The 25732-nt window shown below is 37.6% G+C and overlaps 1 protein-coding gene across 1 annotated transcript in view; it reads left to right on the top strand.

Moving 5' to 3' along the window:
- Window positions 1-23833, top strand: part of LOC110582733 (interleukin 1 receptor accessory protein) — a 124418-nt gene extending 100585 nt beyond the window's left edge. Inside the window, exons 6-12 of the mRNA XM_021692754.2 lie at window positions 1019-1184; window positions 3479-3550; window positions 5985-6111; window positions 8409-8557; window positions 17778-17921; window positions 19464-19607; window positions 22102-23833. Coding sequence (XP_021548429.1) covers window positions 1019-1184; window positions 3479-3550; window positions 5985-6111; window positions 8409-8557; window positions 17778-17921; window positions 19464-19607; window positions 22102-22469 — 1170 coding nt within the window. The 3' untranslated portion in view covers window positions 22470-23833. The remainder of the gene's footprint in view (window positions 1-1018; window positions 1185-3478; window positions 3551-5984; window positions 6112-8408; window positions 8558-17777; window positions 17922-19463; window positions 19608-22101) is intronic.
- The last annotated feature ends 1899 nt before the right edge of the window (window positions 23834-25732 follow it).

The raw sequence follows: 25732 nt of genomic DNA, 5'->3' as shown, positions 1-25732 counted from the left end.
CAGGAATTGAAGTAAGAAAACCTTACGTATTCAAGAAGCCAAGTTAAATATGTAAATACAGTAAATCTAAAGTACAAGCCAATAATAACCTCCTCGAATTTTCAAGATCTAAAGGACCCTGGACATAACCCAGTCTGTTTTTGTCACAGATTAATTATTGATTTTTTTTAAAGAAAAACAAAAGTTTATATGTTCCACATATAATTTTGTCACAGTTGATGTATCTTTTTTCTTTGAGAGAAAAAAATAAAATAATAATATAAGCCCATTAGTGGGGCTCAGAGAGAGTGATTCAACAGAGCCATCAAGAGCCATCAAGAGCCATCAAGAACACTGAAACGAGGGGGCCCTAGGTGGCTTAGTCGGTTAAGCATCTGCCTTTGGCTCTGGTCATGATCCTAGGGTCCTGGGATTGAGCCCCACGGCCGGCTCCCTGCTCAGCGGGGAGCCTGCTTCTGCCCCTGCCCCTCCACCTGTCTGTGCTCTCTCTTTCTCTCTCTCTCTCTCAAATAAATAAATAAAATCTTAAAGAGAAAAAAAAACAAAACAATGCTGAAACCGGACACCTAATGTGAGACCTCAATGGTCAGAGTGGCTGGCTTCCCGAATTAATATAATCACTGAATAAATGTGGAAAAATGAAAAATAAGCGTTTCTTAAATAGCAGCATGTGAATTTCCTTAAGTTGCGTTAGTTGTTTTTCAAAACTTTAACCTTGTTTAACTATTAACACGGGATTTCCAAAATTCAAATACGGGATCCTGAGGCAGGAAGCTTGTGATTTTGAATCCATGTCTCAGTTCAGAAGTCCTATTTTCCTTTTGCAGAAAGTATAATGAAACTTGCATTCATTCTCTGCAGAAACATCATCAAATACTTGACCAAAATAGTTTGTAAAAAGTACAGCCAGCATAGATATTTATATGTTCTGTGCAAAATTATATGTGTGTGTATATATGCATTTGTATATTTTCTGTGCATGTATCTAGATACTGAACGTCTTTTCTTTTACTTCTAGGGCTGTCAGAAAATAGAGGATTTTAATAATGTGATACCTGACGGCCTGAACTTGAGTTTTCTCATAGCCTTGGTTTCAAACAATGGAGATTATACATGTGTTGTTACATATCCAGAAAATGGGCGTACCTTCCATCTCACTAGGACTCTGAGTGTAAAGGTGGTAGGTAAGCATGATTTTTAAGTGCACACAACAAAAATGCAGTAACTCTGGTTTGGCTCTTCATAGTTTATTACAAACAAGCGTGTCCATTCTATGAGAAAAGAGGTTTATCTTTTTTGTTCACTGCACTGTCCCTAGAGCCTCAGCAATTCCACATACAGAGTAGGGGTTCAATATCTATTGGTCTACTGAATGAATTAATATGTGAATGAATGAAGGCAGTTTGGGGATTGAAAAGAGTGCCAGAGGAATCTGTGTTCACCTTGTACCCTTGCCATTAATTAGCAATATGACTTTGATCAGGGTCTGGGTCTCCTTAGCTGTACTCTGGAACTAAGAGTACCTAACATTCAGTATAGCTGAGAACATTAGAAATAATATACATATTATGCAAGCCCAGTTCCAGGCAAACAGCAGAAACTCAATGAATTAAGTAGTTAAAATTATTATCACAAAAATGTTGTATTTGAATTCAATCAGCTCTGTCTTTCTGTGGACTGGAATAGGGGTAGCTGAAGCTATTTGCCAGTGGTGTTCAACCTTTGCTTTGCACTGGTTGAGAGAATGGGGGGGGTGAGATATTCAGAAAGTGGAAAGAACAATGTCCAGGCAGAGTCAAAAGACTCCTATCAAACCCAGAAATTGAGAGAACCAATGTCACCATTTAGGGGAGAGCCCTAAATACCACTGTGCCCATGATACTAAAAAGGAGAGCATATCAGAGTGAAAATTTTTCACACCCCATCTTTTCATAAATGGAAACATCAAGACCCAATAGCACAAAGTAACCTGTTTAGAGATACTCTGTGAGTTAGTGTAAGAAGTGATTCCAAATCTCAGGTTTCTGATTCTTGGTGCAGAGCTTTCTCTACTAGCCTGACACCAGGTTCAGCGTAATTTTTAAGGGCTCTAACATAATAGTGCAAATAAAATTCAAATTGAAAAATTTTGTAATCCCCTCACCTCTTCCTCTGCCTACTTTTGGAATAATGCTGGTCTGGGAAGTCATTCAGAAGAAAAATCAGACTAAATTTAGAACTTAGCAGGAATGGGCTTTAAAAGCCAAATGAATAATCTAACCTTAAATCCATCTTGGCAGTTGTTTCTGATACAGATACTTAAATGTATCCCTTTTTGGGAAGTTGAGAACAGGCATGCTTGTTCACCTTGATTTATAGATAAAGAAGTTGAGGGGCGCCTGGGTGGCTCAGTTGGTTAAGCGACTGCCTTCGGCTCAGGTCATGATCCTGGAGTCCCGGGATCGAGTCCCGCATCGGGCTCCCTGCTCGGCAGGGAGTCTGCTTCTCCCTCTCCCACTCCCCGTTTGTGTTCCCTCTCTTGCTGTGTCTTTCTCTGTCAAATAAATAAATAAAAAAAAAAATCTTAAAAAAAAAAAAAAAAAAAGAAGTTGATAGATACTGATGTGGGGTAAGGTTCTTACCCAACTTTCAAGCAACACAAGTTTGTTTTTAAAGCTGTGAAGTACTGAGCACTTATTATATACCAATAGGATGCTTTAATATGCATTACTTAATTAAATATGCATGACTTAATTTAATCCTTCTAATGAACCTGTGCCGTGAGTTTAATTATCCTCATTTTAGAGATGAGGAAAATTAGCTTCTCAAAGATTAAGCAAAAACCTAGAGTCATATGGTTAGTATTTGACCAAGTAAGGATAAGAGCCCTGGTTGTTAAATCTTTGAAGCTTCTACTCTTAAGCACTACACTATAAAACCCCTTCAGGGTATTTTTATTTCAATTTAGAAATATAGAATATTATAAAGAGCAGCAGTCCTATGAATGAGCAGTCAACTGTCACAGGCATTGGGTAGACTGATGTGCTGGCCTAACAACTGTGGTTTTAAATTTTCCATTTACTTAGTATTCATTTAATATTTACTTCTTTAACCAGGTCCCATACTAGACACCCTGGGCATGTTCTGGAGAAATATGTAGAAAAGAAACAATTGAGGAAGACATGAAAGCAATTTATTTTATAGTATGAGAAGGGTATTTCTTGTAAGCGTTGGGAAGCAAAAACACTGGTTAAATCTCCTATCCTGAAACATGGAGGCTACTTAGTATGTTATGTTTGTCTCTTTGCTTGTTTGAAATGAATGAAGTGTTGTAAATGACTCTACATTGAGCTGTGGGCCCTCACAGGAAGAATTGACAAACCGTGCCAGGAAGTTGGGCAAAACTTCACAAAAGAGCAGCTCTTGGAAATGGGTTATGAGAGATAAGGGCTACGTGATTTGACATCATCTCTCTTTTGTTTCTTCCTCTCTAAAACAGGCTCTCCAAAAGACGCATTGCCTCCTCAGATCTATTCACCCAATGATCTTGTGGTCTACGAGAAAGAACCGGGTAATTATAGCTGTGCCTCTTAATTTCAGTTAGAGTCTCTTAATGACAAGGAATAAAATGTCATTTAAGTTAATGCATGCAAATAGAGGGCTTTTGTAAGGAAACACAGGAATTGAAACTGAAATCAAGGCAGCTCTGGAGATTAGCTCCTCCTCTGTCATAGATCTCTCAGGCATCTCTGGGATTCTCAGCTTCTCTCTCCACAGCTGCTCCCTTCCTCCCCTGCAGTGGCTCCCCTCTCCTGATTAGTGATTTCTGTCTGATGTACACGTTAGCTTGCACACAGCTTGGGTTTGCCAAGACTGTGATATGAGCACAAGACATCCTTTAAGCTTCTGCTCCACTGTGGAGGGTCAGGGGTTGGAGCTTGGAGGTGAGACCGTGAATTTAATGGGTTAACAACTGGTAGAACTAGTACACCCTAATCAGAACTCTGTGGGATGTTTCCTATGGCTGTCTGGGTCTCCTTTTAAAAAGGTTTTTTTAGTTTTCATAATTTTCCATTCTGGACAAAAATCATTTGCAACTGACCGAATAAGGCATTGTGTGCTATTCTTCTGGCTCAAAGCCTCCCACAGTTAAACTGAAAACCATAGAAAATCTTAACAATTTTCTATATTGTATCCTTTACAATAAACTCACTCCAAACCCAATGAAAGGTGTAAAAGAACATATTTTTATAATGTACTAAAGATAACAGAGGTCGTGATCAAATATAGGTAGAGCACAATGATGCCCTCCTGAAACTAAGGTAAGGTTTCAAATAGCGAGCTGCCTGTAAAAAAAAAAAAACAAAGAACACACAAAGGGGTCTGCCAACCCCAAATGGACCAAATTTCCTAGAATTCATAGTGGCTTTGTATAGTAATATGAACATTATTCCTGCTATTGAGGTAAACCCTTACTAATGACCTAGTGTGTTTCATCTACCTATCATATGGTTACAGAATCTATGTTCATGTTACCTTCCTGCATATTAATATAGAAACTGAAAGGGACAACATAAGAATCATGCATGAGAAGAGGGGATGAGGTAGGACCACGCAGTGAGACAAACTTGCTTTCAAATTTGGATGACAATATAATTTGTCATCTCAACCTGCACACCTTTTGAGAGTGAAAGCAGTTGATATCAATAACTAAGAAAGCAAGCGTAGAACAGAGTTGTCCTGGGCAAAGTGGAATGAAAGTCAGTCTGGGTCAAATTCTGGTTTGCCACTTATTAACAATTTCATCTAAGAGGGGCACCTGGGTGGCTCAGTCATTAAGCATCTGCCTTCGGCTCAGGTCATGATCCCAAGGGTCCTGGGATCGAGCCTTGCATCAGGCTCCCTGCTCAGCGGGAAGCCTGTTTCTCCCTCTCCTCCTGCCCCTGCTTGTGTTCCCTCTCTCGCTGTGTCTCTGTCTGTCAAATAAATAAAATCTTTAAAAAAAAAAAAAAACCCATGTCATCTAGGAATGGCATTTAACATTGTTAAGCATTAGTTCTCACATCTATAAAACATGAATTTTAAAAAATACCCCATAGGGGGCGCCTGGGTGGCTCAGTTGGTTAAGCGACTGCCTTCGGCTCAGGTCATGATCCTGGAGTCCCAGGATCGAGTCCCGCATCGGGCTCCCTGCTCGGCGGGGGGTCTGCTTCTCCCTCTGGCCCTCCTCCCTCTCATGCTCTCTGTCTCTCATTCTCGCTCTCTCAAATAAATAAATAAAATCTTAAAAAAAAAATACCCCATAGTATTTTGTTAAAATTAAATAAGGTCCCTTGTAAGTATAAATATTTAGCACAGTGAATTATATAAAGTTCTTAGTGAGGGTGCAGCTGCCCTTCCTGTTATTATCATTTTCTGCCTGGAGATCCCCCTGACCTCATGTTCCATCTCAGGAAGAAAACATAGATTTGTTAATCATAAATAGTAGTATTTATAAACATATAAATATTTGCATTATATATATATGTATATATGTAAATTGTCTTTAAACTTACTGACTGCACCCTGATAACCTGAGCATTTCAAGATCTGGCCTGCCCCTCAGTGTTGGCACTGCCCCATCTTTTCTGCACCAAGCATCAAAGGTCTGGAGACTCTCTCCTTAGTCACTGTTCGTGAGGGAAGTAACAAAGGATAAGAGTAGTCCATGGAAGTTTAGGGCTAAAAAGGTTGTTGTCAGAGCCTCTTTAAACAAATACTGCCATGGTACAGGATTTATGGATTGTATAAAAAGATGGTCATTCTGGAAATTTTGTATAAAACTGCCGTACTTCTTTTCTTGGTTTGTTTATTTTGCAATGAAGTATGGTATGTTACTATGGTAGGACACTTGAAAATTACTCAGAAGTATTTAAGTACACTTTTATAGCTTCTAATTAGTCACAGAGTGAAACCAGTGTAGCCGTTGAAGGTTACAAACTGATGGGTTAACTTGTTTTTTTTAGGAGAGGAGCTACTCATCCCCTGTACAGTCTATTTCACTTTCCTGAAGGATGCTCGCAATGAGGTTTGGTGGACCATTGACGGAAAAAAGCCAGACGACACCAATATTGATGTAACTGTTAATGAAAGGTACCATTGGCTCAGCCAAGGGGTGATCGACGTTTGTCCCTCAACTGAATAGCCTCTGGCTTATACTAATCATTGAAAGTAAAAACTCTGATGTTGGCCCATCATTACCAAAAATCTGCAAGATTTTCAAGTCTTTAGTGGCTGCATCCCGAAGCAGGATTACTAGACTTTCAATTCAAGACCCAGATATCTTCTAATAATCACACATTCATGATTCCCACTTGAAAGTAGATGGGGTGCATAGCCCACATGAATGAAGGGCCATAATACAGGGCTCTGAATACATGAAAGCTGGTCAGTGTGGCCCTGTTCTTTTCTTTCTCAAGTCTGTATTTATGCCTCAGATAAATTGTATTAGTTTCTTGTCTTGCATTAAACACATATTTCCTATCTTCCTCCTCATTCTTAACTCACATAGCATGCATGTTACATTTATAATTGATAATTATTTTTTTAAATATTGGCTAAATACATACACATTCTTTAAATTTTATTTTTAAAGTGGATGAGGTGGTAATATAGCCCACTCTTAAAATAACAATCTGGGTCATTTTATTTCTAAATAAATATAAATTTTTGAAGGGGATTGGGTTGACAAGGAGGAAAATATGGGTCTTTGAAGACAAAAGATCCTTCCGTAAGTGAAGTACACAACTGCAAGACAACAGTTGGTTCACAGCGACAATAAATAAAAATTAGCAGCTGACCAACTACATGACAAAGTAGTTCTAAGGCCGTGAGCCTTAACATGATATGCAGATACATCTTTGGCTACTTGAACTTAAAGATGTGTCGTTCCTAATAGTAAACTCACACTTTGCACAGAAGTTATAAAATTTCTGCTTTACATCAAGTGCTATGCAAGATACTTTGTCCCTAACTGAGTAGATTTTATCAGAGTAGGAGTGATAGAGCAGAAATTTCAATATATTGTGATAAATGCAGTGACAAGAATATTGGATATTATCGGAAGGTTTAGTTGAGGATTCCAGTCAGTTTTAGGGGATTAGGCAGTGCTTCTCAGATGGTACAGTACCTAAATAAAGATTTGAAGGATGAGTAGAAATAAACTAGGTAAAGAAATAGAAAAAATGGTCCTGGTTAAAGGAACATCATGTGCAGTGGCTGGAATTTAGAGAAGCAGCGCATATTTAAAGGTACAGAAGGAGTCTCCTGAAATTGGAGCAGTTTTTGCAGAAGGAATTGATTAAAGATGTGGCTGGAGGCACAAAGGGAGACTTATTAATCACTTAAGGAATTCTGAACATTGTGGTTCCTATCCTCATAATAATAACGAATGAATGATAATGAAGATCATGCTGTCTGTCCTCACTGCTATGGCAACACAACTCAGTGTACAGAGTGGAGCAGTGCAGCTCAGTTTAGGCTAAACCCGTCACAACCCTTGACCAAGTTCTCATGACTGACGGTCAGCCTCATTGGAAGGAGAACCTGGATGTCGGCTATAGGAGAGAGATTTTGTTTTCTCTTTGGAGCAAGTAGTTCCAAGGGATTTTAAATCTTGGTCTTAGACCCAAAGCACTTGATCACTGACATGCTGAGATTACGATGAATTTATTTTCATAAAGCTTACTTGCTTCGAGAAGTCCCTTCTTTTTATGTTAGGATTTAACCCATGGAGTTTCAGCCTTTTTACTGAAATATTCTACCTGTGTTCAAAATCCAAGCTTTGGGAATCCCCTAGCTATATGAGCATGAACTATTGCTGAGGATGATAATAATTGCCTATATGAATATTTATTAAGAATTGTTCTAATACTTACATATTGACATACTCAATCCTCAGAGTTCTTGGGTAAGTCAATACATGTAATGCACTGTGTAGGCATTGCTACTTACCTCTCTTTCAAAGGAGGAACTCAAGACTTGGAAAGATTAGTTACTGTGCCCAAATTATCTAGCCAGTAAATGGCAAAGCTTGGATCAAAACCCAGATGGATCTGGCCTCAGAAGCTTCTCTCTACACTGATACAGAATACTATCTCAGAAGTTTGAGGGAAGGAGACATTTTGCCCTGAAGAGAGATCTGCTGTACGTTGCCAGCAATGGGATTTGATCTGGATGCTGGGATTGTGTGTGGTATAGAAGGTAAAGAATGGCACTGGAATCTAGAAGCTACCCTCCCTTTGTAACCATTGGATCTCAGGCAACACAGCTCATGGACTTTGTGGCCGCCCTCACCTCGGGGCCCTGTGGTTGTCTCCTTATCTGATTCACACATAGCACATGGCCCTGCGGTCTCATTCATGCTTTGATTTTCTTCCCCCTATTTCTAGTGTAAGTTTGACTGCAACTGAAGATGAAACAAGAACTCACATTTTGAACATCAAAAAAGTTACTGCTGAGGATCTCAAGCGCAACTATGTCTGTCATGCTAGAAATGCCAAAGGGGAGGTTGACAAAGCAGCCAAGGTGAAACAGAAAGGTAATGGATGCACTCCAGCAGATGCGTCTGTGAACTCCAAATGTAACAATGTGGTGAATAAGGAAAATGAGAAGACAGTGCTCCAGCACCTAGCACCTCTGGCACATAGTAATGAATCAAAGGTGAATTGAAAAAATCTTGAGGGAAAGTTTCCATCTATGTGAAGACACTCGAAATGTTGTTTCTCATACTTTTAGCAAGTTAGTGCACGTATGTGGCCAAAAAATCCATTTGATTATGAAAATGAGGCATAATTTTATATCAGTACAGTCATGAAAAATGAAAAATAAAGAAAATATTTAAAGCTACCAAAGACATAGAGACTCTATAGTGCTAGAGTCACATATAATTGTTGGCTTGTAAAGACCTTTTTAGAAATCATTGATGGCAGAGTTCAAGGGCCATAAAAATGACCATACTATATGACTTAATACTTTTGGAATTTTTCCTGAACAAATAACAGAAAGAAAATTATGTACCCATTGCTATTCTTAGAAGCATTATCTATAATAATGAAACATTATAAATAGCAACCATCTAATTATATTCAAGTAGTTAAATAAAATATAAAATATTTTTTCTCAAAAATATAATTTTAAAATGATCATTATAAATACTATGTATCAGTATTCAAACAGATTTAGAACATACCACTAGCCACAATTTCTAAAATGAAAATTATTTAAACTATGACTTAAGGATTTCTATGTTGATATTACTAATTTTTTCTACAATAAATAAAAGTGATAAAGCTCTCTTGTGTGAGCTGTTGCTACTGAAACAGACAATGTCTAAAATTATCTTGCGGTCTCTCACCTAACACAGAACCCCAGACAATTAATCCCTTCAAGAATGTGTTTCAATGACCTAGAGAAAGATAATGATGATTTATCACACATGCAGTCACGTCATTCAGAATCATCATGGATCCTTCTGTCAGATAGAGCCTATAATATTTATACCAAAAGTAAAAAAAGAAAAAAGAAAAAGAAATTAATTCATAGCTATTACATTTTGCAGTGGGATTCAATCCTTTTTTTTTTTTTTAAAGCTGATGCAAAAACAGCCTTCACTGTAACATTTCATTATAATTTAGAAAGTAAAAAGCAAAGTCCTCAAGTCTATATGCCACTTAAGAAGTCTTAGGGGATTGGTTCTGGATAGTTCATTGCTTCTGCCCCTCAGAAGCCAGTGTAAAGCAACGAGACTCAACCAAAAAATATAAGACAGTTTCCCAAAGTTAGTTCCTAAGAATACTACTAGGACTCTTTATAGTACTGCAGTTCATTATATGTACTCTAGACTCAGACGGCCTGTGTTGGAATCCCGGTTTCTGTGCATCCTAACTCTGTGATCTTGAAAAAATCACTTAACCTCTCAGAGCTTCAATTTCTTCATGTAAGTAGGCAAATGATACCACTGCCTCATAAGGTTGTTTTAAGGTACTCAGCACAATTACTGGCCTATACAGATATATATTAAGTGCTCAACAAATATTAAGTCTACTTATTACTTCCACAAAATTTTCACAGGTGTTATTTGACAAAGACTTTTACAGTAAATAAAGTATCATTAAAGGCTAGGTTAAACAAAATCAATCAAGTTATTTTAGTCAAGGGCCCCTTAGAGTCTTTACATTATTAACACTTGGTGTGAATACCTGAGGGGAATTGGAACATAGGGGGCAGGGGTTTTTTTTTGTTTTTTTTTTTCAAATATATTTGATTCCAGAAGTATGGAGCATTTTGTGGGACTCATTTTTTGAAGCATGTGTTTTGGGAAACAATTATGGAGGATGACATAAATTAATTACTTATTGTCAGGTAGGATTGAACAATAAATTAAAATCATGTTTAGTCTAGGAGTGATGCAGAAGTTTGCCTGCCAGAGCTACGTGAGTAGCTCCCTTTCACACAAGGCCATGCTCTGAATGGTTGAGTAAGAATGGCATCAGGAACGTGAAATGACAGGTGCATCCACTGACTGGATGATCTGTGCTGAAATTACATTAGTATTACATAGAATCCAGCCTGCGCTGTGTACATCTTGTGGTACCAGAGGTGTTGAGGGTTTATAACATGGCTTCTATTCTGGGCCAGGTAATGCTGGGATTCAGAGGGGATATCTGTATTCACATTCATACGTCATATATAGTGAGTCCTTCTCTGGATTCATTGACAAAGCATTCTCTGTCTTTCATCAAAAAGATGACAGGAAGAGCTCAAAATAAAAGGAATTCACTGGGATAGGTCTTTGGACAGTGCAATTTCATCTAGTCAGTTAAAGCAAAGTATCAAAGGAGAGGCAGCTGATGATGTAAATGTGTTAAACATGGAGTTGTTTTATAATAGGAGAGAGGTGGGGACTAATGCAAGGTGTGTTGAACTTTATGAGAAACTGCCAAACCTATTTTCGAAGAGGTTGTACCATTTTATACTTCCATTAGCAATGTATATAAATTCCAGGTGCTCTACATCCTTACCAACTTTTGGAGTTGTCAGATTTTTCAATTTTAGCCATCCTAGTAAGTGGGTACTGGTATCACACTATAGTTTTTTTAATTTGCATTTTCAGATACTAGTGATGTTGAGTACTTTTTTATGGACTTACTGACCATTAATTAATAGTTCTTCCTTTGTGAAGTAGCCATTAAAATCTTTAGCCCATTTTGTTCTTGGATTGTTTGTTAATGATATATATATATCAGATATATGACTTTGTGGATATTTTCACTATTGTGCATTTATTTTACTTTTGATGAGCAGAATTTTAAAACATTTGATGAAGTCCATTTTATCACTTTCTTCTATTATGGTTAGTACTTTCTAAATCCTGTGTTAGCAATCTTTGATTTTTGAAAATCTTAGCTTTTTCTTTTATACTTTAGCCTATGATTCATTTCAAAATTTTTTTTATACTGTGAGGTATGGATTAAGTTTTAGTGTCTTGTTTTATTTTGTTTTACATATAGAAATCAGTTGTAGCCTCATATTGAAAAATCTCTCCCTTTTTTACTGAATTGTTTTGACAACTTAGCCTAAAATAATTAACTCTGTGAGTGTGGGTCTATGTCTCCATTCCCTATTCTGTTCTATCAATGTGTTCGTCTCTCTTTAGTCAAATACTACTTTGTCTTGACTAATAGCTTTAAACTAAGTCATGAAGTCAGAAACTATTGTCTTCCTCTTTTTTTCTCTTCAAAGATTAATCTGACTATTCTGAAAACCATGTTATTCTTTCATACAGGTTTTAGTATCGGCTTGTAAATTTCTACATAAGAGTGTGCTGGGATTAGATTGGGATCATATTAAATTTATAAACTGATTTGGGGAGAATTGAAATCATAATGATATTGAATTTTCCAATCCATGAACATGGTATATCTCTCAATTTATTTAGTTCTCATTGATTTTTCTGAGCTTTTTTTTTAGTTTATGTATACAGGTCTTGCACATGTTAAATTTAGCCCTAAGTATTTTGTTTCTGTTGCTATTATAATGGTATTTTTTAAATTCCACTTTTCAATTGCTCATTGATCAAAAATAGAAATGAATTAGTTGAGTTTTATGTTTTGATCTTGGTCTTTTGACTTTTCCAAATTCACTGCTTAAATGGGGTTTCTGCTTGTTTTGTTTGTTAGGTTCCTTAGCATTTTCTATACACTTGATTGTGTCACCCATATATAAACATACTTTTCCTCCTTCCTTTCCAAACATTACACCTTTGATTTCTTTTTTCTGCCTCTTTCACTCTCTTGGATCTCTCAGTACCATGATCAGTAGAAATTAAAGCAGCCATCCTTGCATTGTTCCCTATCTTAGAGGATATGCATTCAGTTTTTATATATTAAATATGATGTTAATTATAGGTTTTTGGTTTTTTTTGTTGTTGTTAAAGATTTTATTTATTTATTCATGAGAGATAGAGAGAGAGAGGCAGAGGCAGAGGGAGAAGCAGGCTCCCCATGGAGCAGGGAGCCCGATGCGGGACTCGATCCCAGGACCCTGGGATCATGACCTGAGCTGAAGGCAGACGCTCAACCGACTGAGCCACCCAGGCGTCCCAATTATAGGTTTTTTTGTAGCTGACTTTTATCTATGTGAGGGATTAATTTATTTTTTATTTGCTGAGAGAATTATAATTCCCGTGTGTGTGTGTGTGTGTGTGTGTGTGTGTATATATATATATATATATTATGAGTATATATATATATATACATATATATGTATAAATGATGAGTGTCTGTTGAAATTTATCAAATTCTTGGTGTAGTTTTATTTTACTATATCTTACTTAGGGTTCTTTAAACTTCTTGGTTCCATGAGTTTATTATATTTTTCATTTACTTTGAAAAAAAACTTCAGCCATTATTTCTCCAGATATGTTTTGCTCATTCATTCATTCATTCTTTCCTTTTCTTCTAGTAGTCCCATTGAATTTAATATAGATCACTCAGGGTTGTTCCACAGGCCACTGAAGTTCTCATTTTTATTTCATCCTTTCTTTGTTCCTGTGTTTCAATTTGGGTAGTTTCTAGTTTCCACTAATCATTTCTTTATTGATGTTTAATCTGCAGCAATTTTAATTTCAGAATTGTATTTTTCAGTTTTTGGATTTCCATTTCTCCATAAAAATATCCCTATTGATATTTCCTATTTGCTGTTAATGATGTTCATCGTCTTTTTTTTAATTCAACAGGAATATTTATAATACTCATTTTAAAGTGCTTATCTGCTAATTCCATCATCTTTGTCAATTCTGATTTGGGTTTTTTTTAAAGATTTATTTATTTATTTGAGAGAGAGAGAGCATGCAAACAGGGGGAGGGGCAAAGGAAGAGGGAGAGAGAATCTCAAGCTGACTCCCAGCAGAGTGCAGAGCCCGAGGTGGGGCTTGATCTTAGGACCCTGAGATCATGACCTGAGTCAAAGCCAAGAGTCAGATGCTTAGCTGATAGAGCCATCCAGGTGCCCCTCTGATTCTGTTTTTATTGGCTGATTTTTCTTCGGATTATGGGTCTTTTTTTTTTTTTTTTTTCTTGTCTTTTTTTTTTTTTTTTTAAACATATGCTGGACATTATGTATGTTGCATTATTGCAACATAGCTTTTGACATTCATTATTGAGTGTCTGATTTTTGAAAGCGAGTATTGTTTTATTCTCATAGGGAGTTAATTTACTTGCTTAACAGCTTGCTTTTTTGAAGTGTTCTGCTTACCTTTGCTCGAGTACATCTAAAAAACAGCCTTTTCTCCAAGGCCAGACTGGACATATCTAGACTATCTGGGGTCTCTACCTAACACACGGGGAGCTACCCAAAGTGTCTTTACTCTGGTCTTAACTCAAGTGTCCCCCAGCCCTACATGTGCACCTAGAGTTGTTCAGTTCCCAGTCTCCTGGAAGCTGTTCCTTCCCTGGTAGTTTCTTTCACTAGCCCCTGTTCTTTGCCTGATCTTGTCAAGCGTCATCCGACCTATGCAGAGCTTTATATTTTTCCAAAGACTTGAGGTCACCCCTTGCAGACTTATAGAGTGCTTCTTCCACACAGTGTTCTTCCCTCTTCACCCAGGCCTGTAAATTCAACCCAACTCAGTAGTTCTGAACTGTGATTCCTGTGTCCTTAGCTGACCGTGATGACTATACTTGTGGTTTTCCCTGTTCTCTGTCATGGTCTGAAAGTGCCTTCAGGCAAGAAGCCAGTGTGATGGTGGGGCTCAACTGCTTGGTGTCCTTTCTCACCCAGATTGCACACAGACCAACTACCAGTGGGTCCACCTTAGGAAAACTGTCATTGTAAATACTATGGTGAGAAAGCCACCCCAGTATCCATTCCTTCTCTAAGGCCAGAGGCTGATGGGCAAAATGCACACATTTTAAAACACTATGATAGTCAAACAAAGCAGGTCTGCGGGTTAATTCAGTGACAGCTCTCTGGTTTACTGTCACCTAAATAAAACATTCTAATTGTTTGTCATTCAGAGAAGTGGTCGCTACATGATTCCCCAAATTATCAAGAAGTCTCAGCAATTTAATGAAGAACGGGCACAGATTCTGTGGCAGGAGATACTTGGAAGTCCAGTGTCAAGCACCTGGTATTGGGCTCAGAGCCCCTGTGGATAGCAAGGCCCCAACTAATGAAAAGGAAGAAAACAAGTTAGGTTCCCAAGAAGAAACAAGATTGTAGACCAGTAACTTGAAACAGGGAAAAAGACTGGAGCTAAAGTCCTGGATTGGTTTAACTCTGGGTGGTTAGCTGGAAATGGGGACCTTGGAGCCCGTTATTACTGTCGAACTGGAAAAGGAGTGGAGGGGATTCTGATTCAGGGAATAACAGCAGAGCAAGTGGCTAAAATTAGCTATATCCTAAATCATTTATAAGTGAGATCAAAGAGTGAAGCTGTTTAGGAGTGCAATTTGGTCAAATTGCATCACCCCTTCCTGATTGGAAACCCTTTGGTCTGGGATTGCATCAGAATAAAATCTTTATGCCAAAACAATGGAGGTTCCAGCTAGGGCAGACAGAAAATGTGGGCTGAGGGTCATCCTTTCCCTGCAAGCCAGCAAAGCTTTATAGGAAAGCTTTTTAGAACATTTTCTGCATGTGATTCAAGCCATTTAGAAATTCAGGCTTGTGGATTACTTATCTTAAGAGTTCAATTAGTGAAATAGTATTAGAACCTCTTGATGTCATCAAGATGGCCCCCACAAAATACAATCTGTAAACATGACCCATGTCATTAAATGACCCAAAACCAAAGTAAAAATCCACACTAAAAATAAAATAGGCAGTAGTAAAATGAATGTGGCAGAGGGAAATTTATGAGGGTAATTGATCTCTTGATCATTAGGCAAGATATCTATTGATATTTTTTCTTAAATCCATTTCAGGTAAGTGCATCCGCTGACCTCTTTTTTTTCTTCCCTATTACAAAATGTCCAGCCAGAAGGACCCAAAATAACTGAGCAAATAATGATGACAGTGGGAATTACCCCAGTGTACTGTTAACATAACATGTGCTCAGAAATACCAAGAACACAGCAATTTTCATGCCAGCCACCCAAATTGATCTTAGTAAATTCTCAGCAATTGCACTGACATAGCTTTTGACATTCAATGATGGAGTTTTGTTATTTTAAACACCATTATTCATGGAACGAGCATGAGAATACCTGGTAATAATTTTGCACTGTGGAGTTCCGGGGTATCTCTGAGATAGGATTAGCATCCCGAGTTTAGGATAATGAACTTGAAACTCTAAGATCTGCCCTTTAATTAGAGAACTTCAGGCTCAGCTCCAGACTGCTTACCATTTTCACCTTAGGAGAGATACCTGTTTCAAAAGGGATTTTTCCACTAGTATATGATCAATAATTAAACTTCATGGCAGAGCTCTGCAAAGATCTCTGGACTTTGGAGTCAGAGAGCCTGGATAACAATCCTAGCTTTGAACAAAATTCCTCTGTGCCCACCTTGGCAAGCACTTAACACAATGTTCAGGTGACGAAAAAGCCTTTTCTCATTACCCGACCTGATATACCTCTTCTGCCCCAGTCCAGCCTCTCAATTCCCCCACCCCCATCATATTACCTTGCTTTATTTCCTTTATGACACTGATCACTACCTAGCAATAGTTGTCCTATTATTTATTTCCTTAATTATTTCCTTGCATTAGAATATTAACCCTAAGAGGGCAGAAACCCTTTTGGTCTGATCTACCATTGTATCCCCAACAGCTTCTGGCAAATAATAGACGTTAATAAGTAATTGTCAAATCAACTATTAGATAATTTAAGCCACTCCTTCTTCAGATCCAAATATTCTATTCCTTCTTCAAACACTTAGGCTTCATTATCACAAGCTAATAAAGCAACCAAATAAAGTTGTTGATGCATAATAGTACTAGATTTCTTTTAAATATTTCAGAATGGTTCTATCTGGAAACGTTCATTGAGATCCTATGTATTCTAGCGGTAGGATGGTTGAAGAAAACATAGGCTTACCTAGAAGACTATAGATGTAGAGTTTAGTGGGGAGTGAGAGAGAGGGAGCAGCAGACTTACAGACGAATTACAATAGAATACAAATGCTATAATAGAATTGTAAACAATGAGAAGAGTAGGAATTTCTGCCAGGCAGATGTCAGGTTGCAAGAGGAGTTTTAATCTAGGAAAGCTTATACAAAATAATGACATTTGAGCATAGACTTAAAAACTAAAGAAAAAGAAAAAACTATTTTCCGCCAGAAGTCCCAGCATGAGCAAAGACACGAAGCAAAATCTTCCTGACATTTTTGAGGGGAAGGTACTGGTAAATGAGCCAGTAGGGTGGTTGGTGGTTTGGTCATGACAGACCTTCTTTACAGGGCTGAGTTAAAACATTTCTAGTTTTTAGGAAGTCAGGAAGTACCTCATTCTATTTCTGATAGTTCCAAAGAAATTGCTAAAATGCCTCTCATAGAAAAGTAAGCAGATAACGTGGGAATCTGTCCATACTAGATATTGCAAGTTAACTTTCAGAATGTGTATCCTAGAACTGTAAGCCTGGGAAGATACTTTCAAACCCAAGCATACTCAGCATTTGGTGGATACCCTCTGTTTCTGCCCAATGAAAATAAGATTTTTGAGGCTTTTTTCCAAATTTATAGGAAAGGAAATTAAATTTTTTTCCCATATGGCACTGATGAGAGGATGTAATTAAGACTAATGGAAACACATTAAGATTTTCACAACCCAAATGCTCCAACAATTAAATTTCTATCAGTATCACGGTCTGGTCTGGGCAGTAGTAAGGATTCCACCCCAAGAGATGGACAAACAGAAGATGAAATTACACTTTTCAAAAATATTTTTGAGGAGATTCATGTATCAGATCATGAGTTGAATGAGATAACCTTCTAAATCCTTTCTAATGCTAAAATGTATATATAACTAATATACCATTTATATACCATTAATATGTATTTATATAATATCAAAGTCTATTCAACTCACCTAGTAGTTTAAAACACCTACATCAGGTGCTGGAAACAAAAAGATAAATATGACATGGTCTGGCATTAAAACATAGTGCTTAAAGCCTATCATGTTATCTCTGCTTGTTCACACATATAAGTCAGGTGCATGGCTCAGCTGCCTGGTTTACCCAGCTATTTGCAGGATGAGGGATCACTGTGATCACCACATAGAAATCAATTGTTTCTTTGTTGTTCACTCCACTGATAGCTCCAAGATACACAGTGGAATTAGCATGTGGTTTTGGAGCCACAGTCCTGCTGGTAGTGATTCTCATTGTTGTTTACCACGTTTACTGGCTGGAGATGGTCTTATTTTACCGGGCTCATTTTGGAACAGATGAAACCATTTTAGGTGAGTAATAAAAGTTTGATGTAAATACCTTCTTCTATTGTCATTTTCAGAAAACATGTTGGCTTGATAAAAGCTAGAATAACTGGGAGATTTAATCAAACTATCTTTGGTTTCAGCCCTTACTATTAAAAATCCTTCTAATGTATATTATTTTGCTTTCTTGGTTCAATATGTGTTTAGTCTAGATTAGCCTGTCCAAATAGAAACACAATGCAAGCCACATATGTAATATAAAATTTTCTAGTGGTCACAGTAGGAAAAGTAAAAAGAAAGTGAAAATTACTTTAATAATATATCTTATTTAACCCAGTGTATTCAAAATATTATTATCTTAGCGTATCATGCATATTTATTTATTTATTTATTTAAAGATTTTATTTATTTATTTGAGAGAGAGAGAATGAGAGAGAGCACATGAGAGGGGGGAGGGTCAGAGGGAGAAGCAGACTCCCTGCTGAGCAGGGAGCCCGATGCGGGACTCGATCCCGGGACTCCAGGATCATGACCTGAGCCGAAGGCAGTCGCTTAACCAACTGAGCCACCCAGGCACCCCGATATCATGCATATTTAAAAGCTAGTGGTGATATTTTAGTCTTATTTTTTGGTTTTCAAAATCTCATAATTTAGCATGTGTTACATTTTAAACTGAAAGCACATCTCCATTCCGCCCAGCTCCATTGCAAGTGTTCGAGAGCTACGTGTAGTTGTGTGTGCCGTACCTGGACAGTGCAGGCTTACACTCTTTGTACTGAAGGGTGGTCCAGGCACCAGCAACATCAGCATCACACGGGAGCTTGTTAAAAGGAAAATCTTAAGCCTAACCCCTATTCTCAGTCAGGACCTACATTTTAACAATATTCCCAAATGATTCAAGTGCACATTGAAGTTTTAGAAGCACTGTCCTAGTGCAAATTTGCCTGGTGACAAGAAAGGAACAATTAAACATCCTGATTCTTAGACTCATCCCATAAAGATTTTCATTCCGTAGTGTGGCAGAAGAGACAAAGAACCTGTATTTTTACTGAGAGGTGATGTTTATAATTAGGCACCTTTGGGAAAGATGGGTTTATGGAATCTAAGTATATTTTTAATTGTAGTTATTTTCAGGTATAAATAACTTAGACGCTTTCTAAAAGTTTTGCTCCATTCATAATTCTAATATATTAGTAGTGACAAACTAAGACGGGAACCATAAATTTTCAGTATGGTATTAATTGCCAGCACCTATGACTGACTATTTGCATCCTGATTATGTTAATTCATAGTTGAATGAGCCAAACCTCATTTATTTTCCACTATAAAAAGTAAACTTAGCGATATGAGAGTAGAAGACACATCGGAAAAAATTTGCAATTACACCTTAAAATAGTCATTTTGCCTGGAGACCTGTCACAAGTGGGAAATCACCCTGAAATCTGTCAGATAATTCATACATGTAAAAAAGTGAAAATGTCAAATATGCAAAAGTTCAATTTTAAGAAAAAATGCAGTACAATGGTGAAACTTTTCTAATTTGTATTGGATCTCTCTTCCTTTTGCTAGATGGGAAGGAATATGATATTTATGTATCTTATGCAAGGAATGCTGAGGAAGAAGAGTTTGTGTTACTGACCCTCCGTGGAGTTTTGGAGAATGAATTTGGATACAAGCTGTGCATCTTTGACCGTGACAGTCTACCTGGGGGAAGTAGGTATTTCACATGAGTACAAGTGACGCCACCCTGCATGGCACAGGGAATCCTCAGTTTGGGGTCATGTGTGAGAGTCATGGCAGAGTTCTGTGTTGGCATCTTTGGATACTGAACGTCCAGTTGTTTGATGTAATAGAGACTTCTTTAGGAATAAAATTACCTCCTAAGTTGTAGATTATTGAGGTGCCATTTATGGTACTAAAATAGTTCCCCTTGCAAGCCCTAAGAACTCCAGGTCAGAAAAGTATGGACGCGCAGTGGATTAGGACTCTATTAAATACCTCAGTTTTAAATGTTCTGCTTACACACATTTAGATTTTTAGAAGGTTTAAGCTAACCTGCATTAATTTCCCTAGGATTTTTTTTTTTTTTTGCAAACATTGAGTTTAAGCAACACTTTTACGAAGACTGAGGTTTACTTGATTTTACTAAGAATGAGTTTGTGAAGAGAATGCATGGAGTTTTTCTTTATAGTACTCACTGATAATAATTAGAATATTTCCCTGTGGCATTTGCTAATTTCCTTTTCCTCACTTTTGTTTTCTCGCAGTCCTATGCTATTAAACGCCCCCTTTTCTTGGGTCTGTTTCCTCCTTTCTACCAGCTCATACATTTGAGATGTAGTTTAATATTTTAAAAAGGCCAGTATATTCTAGAAACTTGAACTGCTGAATAATAAAAGTGCATCTCAAATTTTCAAGTCTACCCGGTAACATACAAAGTGATGGTCCGTTTGAGTCTGTTTTAATAAATACCTAATAGCATTCCTAAACCCACTGTTGAACTTCGTGCTGTTGAAATGCATGTAATATGTTTATTCCTCAGCAAAACAAACTAGTTTTCCTTCCGTCCAATCCTGTTTATGTTCATCATTTCAGATGTTTTAAAAATGTCATATGGATAATGGAGATACAAAACAGACTTAAATGTTTATTTCATTTTGAATTAGCTGGACCACTTATTTTATCTCCTTAGCCATTACCTAGAAGTCCATCATGCTAGTGTTCTACAGTATCATTTTGCCAGGAAATGATGACTTGATTATACAGTTAAGGGACAAATTCCACTCATTTTAAGACTTAAAATCCTAAGTCACTTATTCATCCATTTATTCACTCATTCTGCCATTCAACAAATATTTATTACAGTGTGAAAGTTATATAAAGACATACAGTATAACAGCAATGACCCTCCAATAGGGGCTGATAATTCTTTGAAGACTTCAAGTTCTACATAATTACTCTTGCATCTTGCTTCTGATGGTCAGTCCTTGTGATCTGCATTCTCCCTGCTGCTCTTCGTCCTCTTTGCCTCTGGGTCTCTTTCCATGCTGACACACGGTCTGCCTCCAGCAACACTGCGTGGAGTAGATAATTACTGATTCCTGGATTCTCCTCCAGGCTGCACATGGAATTTTAATTGCAAGTCTTTCCCCTTTGCCTCTGTACCTGTGAAGATGAAGGGGCAGAATGACAGCTTAGGGGAGTATTTTAAGGCATGAAATAGCTTCCCACAACACTAGTGCATTCCCTGGAATTGACTTCTATTGGAACCCCAGGTAAAGGATCATACAGTCCTAGACAAGCAACCTTGAGGAGATGGATTATTCCCAAGAATTTAGTGACAGGAACTAACCAGAGCCTTTGACAACAGAATAAAATTACACTGAATTTCCTTTTTCCCTGTTTCTTCTTCTTTTCTGACCTGAAGAAAACATTTGCCTGTTAGCAAAGGCAGACACGTCAGCTAGCAGCCTACCAAAACGCATGTCTTCATAGTAATGATAGGAGTTTAAGGAGAAAGATCTAGGGACTAATTTAGGCTCTAGAGCAGAGAGCAGAATAGAAAGCTGAGCTGAGAATGTGATGCCAGCCAAAATGCCATTCAGTGGGCTAGCCTTTTCTAAGTTCCTATTCTAAGGACATAGTGATACCAGTCTGAGTCGGGTAGGAGTCTGGCAACAGAGAGGGACTTTCAGAAAATGAATGTTCCTACTCTTGCTTTCCTCTGTTAGTGAGAAATGAATTTCCATGATTTTGCCTCTATAAAGATTATATTTTTGAGTAGCCACTGGCATTAGAGAGTAAATACATGGGTATTGTTGGGGAGAAAGGGCTCAGGAGCTGATCTGACTGGGCTGCAGCATGCCATGTGTTTTGAAGAAATTGATATCTGTACAACCCATCTATTTCTCGTAATGCTTTTGAAGACCAGGGTCATAGAAGTATACTTGGCTTCGTGCCTGTTTGGAATTTTTGGGGGGGTGGAATATGGGCATCTGGTTTTCGGTATCTTGGAGGAGTGTGGCATTTATTGGACAGAGTGAGTGGGTGTGAGGATTAAGTTGTTGCAAATGTTCTTGGTAAAAGTTTCATCTCAGTTCTCAGGCTATTACCCTGAGTTCCCTACACGTCCCTACACTACACTCAAGCCCCAGGCTTTTGGGGAGTTCTTGGCCAACACTAATCCCCATGGTGTTTTCTTTCTCAGTTGTCACAGATGAGACCTTGAGCTTCATTCAGAAAAGCAGACGCCTCCTGGTTGTCCTAAGCCCCAACTACGTGCTCCAGGGAACCCAAGCCCTCCTGGAGCTCAAGGCTGGCCTAGAAAACATGGCCTCTCGGGGCAACATCAACGTCATTTTAGTACAGTACAAGGCGGTGAAGGAGACGAAGGTGAAAGAGCTGAAGAGGGCTAAGACGGTGCTCACGGTCATTAAATGGAAAGGGGAGAAATCCAAGTATCCACAGGGCAGGTTCTGGAAGCAGCTGCAGGTGGCCATGCCAGTGAAGAAAAGTTCCAGGTGGTCTAGAAGTGGCGAGCAGGGTCTCTCCTATTCATCCTTGAAAAATGTATGAAAGGGACAACGAAAGGGGTAAAAAGAACCAAGGGAACTCCAGGAAGGAAGAGTCCCCTTTCTTTATTCCCAATTTCTTGTTTCACAGACAGAAAAGAATTCTGTCGAAGCCTCCCCCCAGGGATGTATTCAGGGTGACTGCATGACTGGTCGTTCCTCAGGCAATACTATGGTATTAGAATACTAATACAATTGTCTGTTTCCTCAGGCAATACTCTGGTTTAGAATGGTCCTGCCACCAGTCTGTCACCAGTGTCTGATGTCACTATGTTCTTCGCAGGCAGACTTGGTTGATGCGAATTTCCCCTTTCTGCATCCTCTGTCCCTGTTCCCACATCTCTATTCCCTCTTCTTTCTCGTTGTTTATAATCTTAACAGTGTGGGGCAGCCTTTTGCTTGGATTTCAAGACCCCTTAAAGATAACTCATTTGCTAACAAGGTCTTAATGAGTTTCCAAGTCATTTTCTTTGTATTTTTACTCGTCGGTTAAACAGATAATCAGTGCCCAAATTAATTTGAGCTGATGACAATGAGCTCTTCTGCTCATTCTGCTGGGAAGTGCCCCATCTCAGCCAGACTGACACCCACACAGGACTCTATGAAGCAGTGTAACTGAAAGTGTTCCTTATGATGGTTTGAAAGGGCTTGCCTGCATTTTCTCCTAAATCCCTCGTGCCCTCCATCTCAGTCACTGATGTCATAATTGTCAACTTGAAAAACATACCATTTTATTGCAGTAAACTCCTAGATATACGTAGGTCGACCTGTATTTTTCACTTCATCTTCCCTATCTACTGTACCTCATATCAACCATTTAGAGTTTGCAGATGGCTCCACACGTGGTTCAGTCTGACAGGAAGCTTCTAATGGTGCTAAGAGAGAGTGAAATAACAGCAAAATGCTTTTAGGGCATTTTCTGGCTTGTGAGAAAAGCACAGAACAGGGTGTTCAGCAGTTTGTCTTTTCATCTTAGCCTTGCTAATGTGAATATTAGGAAAGTGATTTCTCCTCACTTGTTCTGACTCTCCACTATAAAATGTGGCAGTTAGACTCAATGACCTTGCAAGTTACTTTTAGCATTAATATTCTAAGAGAATTAACTGGACCACCCAGTATTTTCCATATTTTATTCCCTGGTACAGTTAATACGCTCACTCCGAACAAGTCAGTCTGAAAAGTCTCTTCCTTGAAACTTGTTTTACTTCGTTTTAAATAAGATTGTACCGTTCTTAAGACTTGGAAAAGTGAAAACTAAGTCCAGAGTTTACAGAGTGGTGAATACCTGCGGTGTACATATATCCATACCTATATACACACACACACATATATACGTATATGCACACACCCATGAATTATATGTGTATATATACCTACATTGTATAACATGTATATATACACATGGATTATATATGTGTATATGTATGTATGTATATGTGTATATATATATGCACACACCCTTATGTACACATGCATGTGACTTTAAATAGCTATTGGCACAATATTACAAACCACTGGAACTCTTAATCCAGTTTTTAAATTATGTTTTTACTGTAATGCTTTTGTGCCGGTGTTTTCTGTACATTATTTGTAAATTCACAGCTCACAGAGTAGTAGTTGCTAGTTCTCGCCTTCCCTAAATTAGTATAAATAGCTTACTGCTGCTCCATTTGGTCTGGGTGCAGTGGAATCTGTTGGACACAGAGCTTCTATGGTCACTGCTGAGCAGTACCGGTCCTCTGGCATTAACTGATCATCTACTCTGTCACAAGCACACACTCTTAGACACTAAACTATGGTAATCTCAGTGTTCAACTACTAGGGAGATGAATCTCTACTTGGACTGTTGAGTAATAGAGAAAAGGAAAATAAAATACCTATAAATAAGCCTGAGTTTCCTATGAAACACCATAATTCATAATTTAAGGGAACCCTTATCCCAGCATTATGAATGTTGATAACCAATTCTAAAACTATCTCCTGCATTTAAGTGTCCTTCAGCCGTGGTAAAGTCCATAATAAATAATTTCTCTATAGTGGAGTTATTATTTTAAATTGAAGAAAAGAAAAGCTTCATGAATTCTTGACTATAAAACTATGGTATGGAGTCATTCTTGGATCTGTTTTGTTTTTGTTTTTGTTTTTGTCTTGTCTTACTAATGCTTTTCTTTATTACAAACCACAGTTACTCCTCCTGTTAACCCTTCATCCTCAAGACCAGAGGAGAGCTGACTCCAGATAAGCTTTGAATATCAGTTGCATGAGCTTTAGGTAATGGGAAACAGTCCCATCACAAGGGGCCATTCTCTTGCCAATGCTGCATTCTTTTGCACTTTTGGATTCGATATTTATCCCAAATGATTTTGGGTACCCCTAGAAACTTCTTGATATTCTTTTTCCTATTTATCTACTGGTCTTTGATATTGAACTTTTCCAAATGCTAAAATCTAAAACATCTCACATCTAAATGATATGTCTCATTCTCAGAGAATTTTGTTTCAAGGTTTTTTTGTTTGTTTTATGTCCCAGAAGATACCCGATACAAAATTTTTGAAGGAGGTGAGGAAATATAATTTTGACAGCAAGGAGAAATCGCTCTATAATATTAAACAACTATGTCTCTAATGTTTAATAAAAAACCTTAATGGTCTTACATACATGATATAAAGATCTTCTGCACCCAAGTTAACAAAGAACCATGACATATAAAGTGTCTAATTACACAATCATATAAAATTTATTTATCTTCTATATTGTAACTTAGGTGATTCCCTAGGATTCTAATAAACAAGCACTCCATTGTATTGGGAAAAAAAGCATCACTCCACTTGCTAATTATCCATTTCTTTCCATAGGTTTTAATATTTTAAGATTATCTTACTATCTTTTTTATTTTATTCATAATGTATTTTCCATTTTCCATTTGATTTGTAAATTTGTTTATTTTAAAAATAAACCATTTATTTTCAGATTTGAATTTTATTTTGTGCATGTGTTTTATGTCTTTATTTTCATCTTTGGGCATAAGAAATGAGAATAAGAAGAATTAATGATATGCATAAAAAGAAATGTTAGAAGTTACATTAGTTAAATTTCTCTTTCTGAGAGAAATCTGAGAAAAATGGGAACTTTATATTAAGAACATTTTCTTTACATGTGAATAAAAGAGTTATTTAAATAAAATGAATTGTTCTAGTGTGCCAGGTGTGTGTGTGTGTGCGTGTGCCCATGTGTGCCTGTGTGTGCATGTGTGTGTGTGGTTTTGTG

This window comes from Neomonachus schauinslandi, chromosome 1, assembly GCF_002201575.2.
Source record: "Neomonachus schauinslandi chromosome 1, ASM220157v2, whole genome shotgun sequence".
NCBI lineage: Eukaryota > Metazoa > Chordata > Mammalia > Carnivora > Phocidae > Neomonachus > Neomonachus schauinslandi.
Note: the sequence above shows the minus strand (reverse complement) of the source record. Positions and strands in the feature narration are given on the sequence as shown.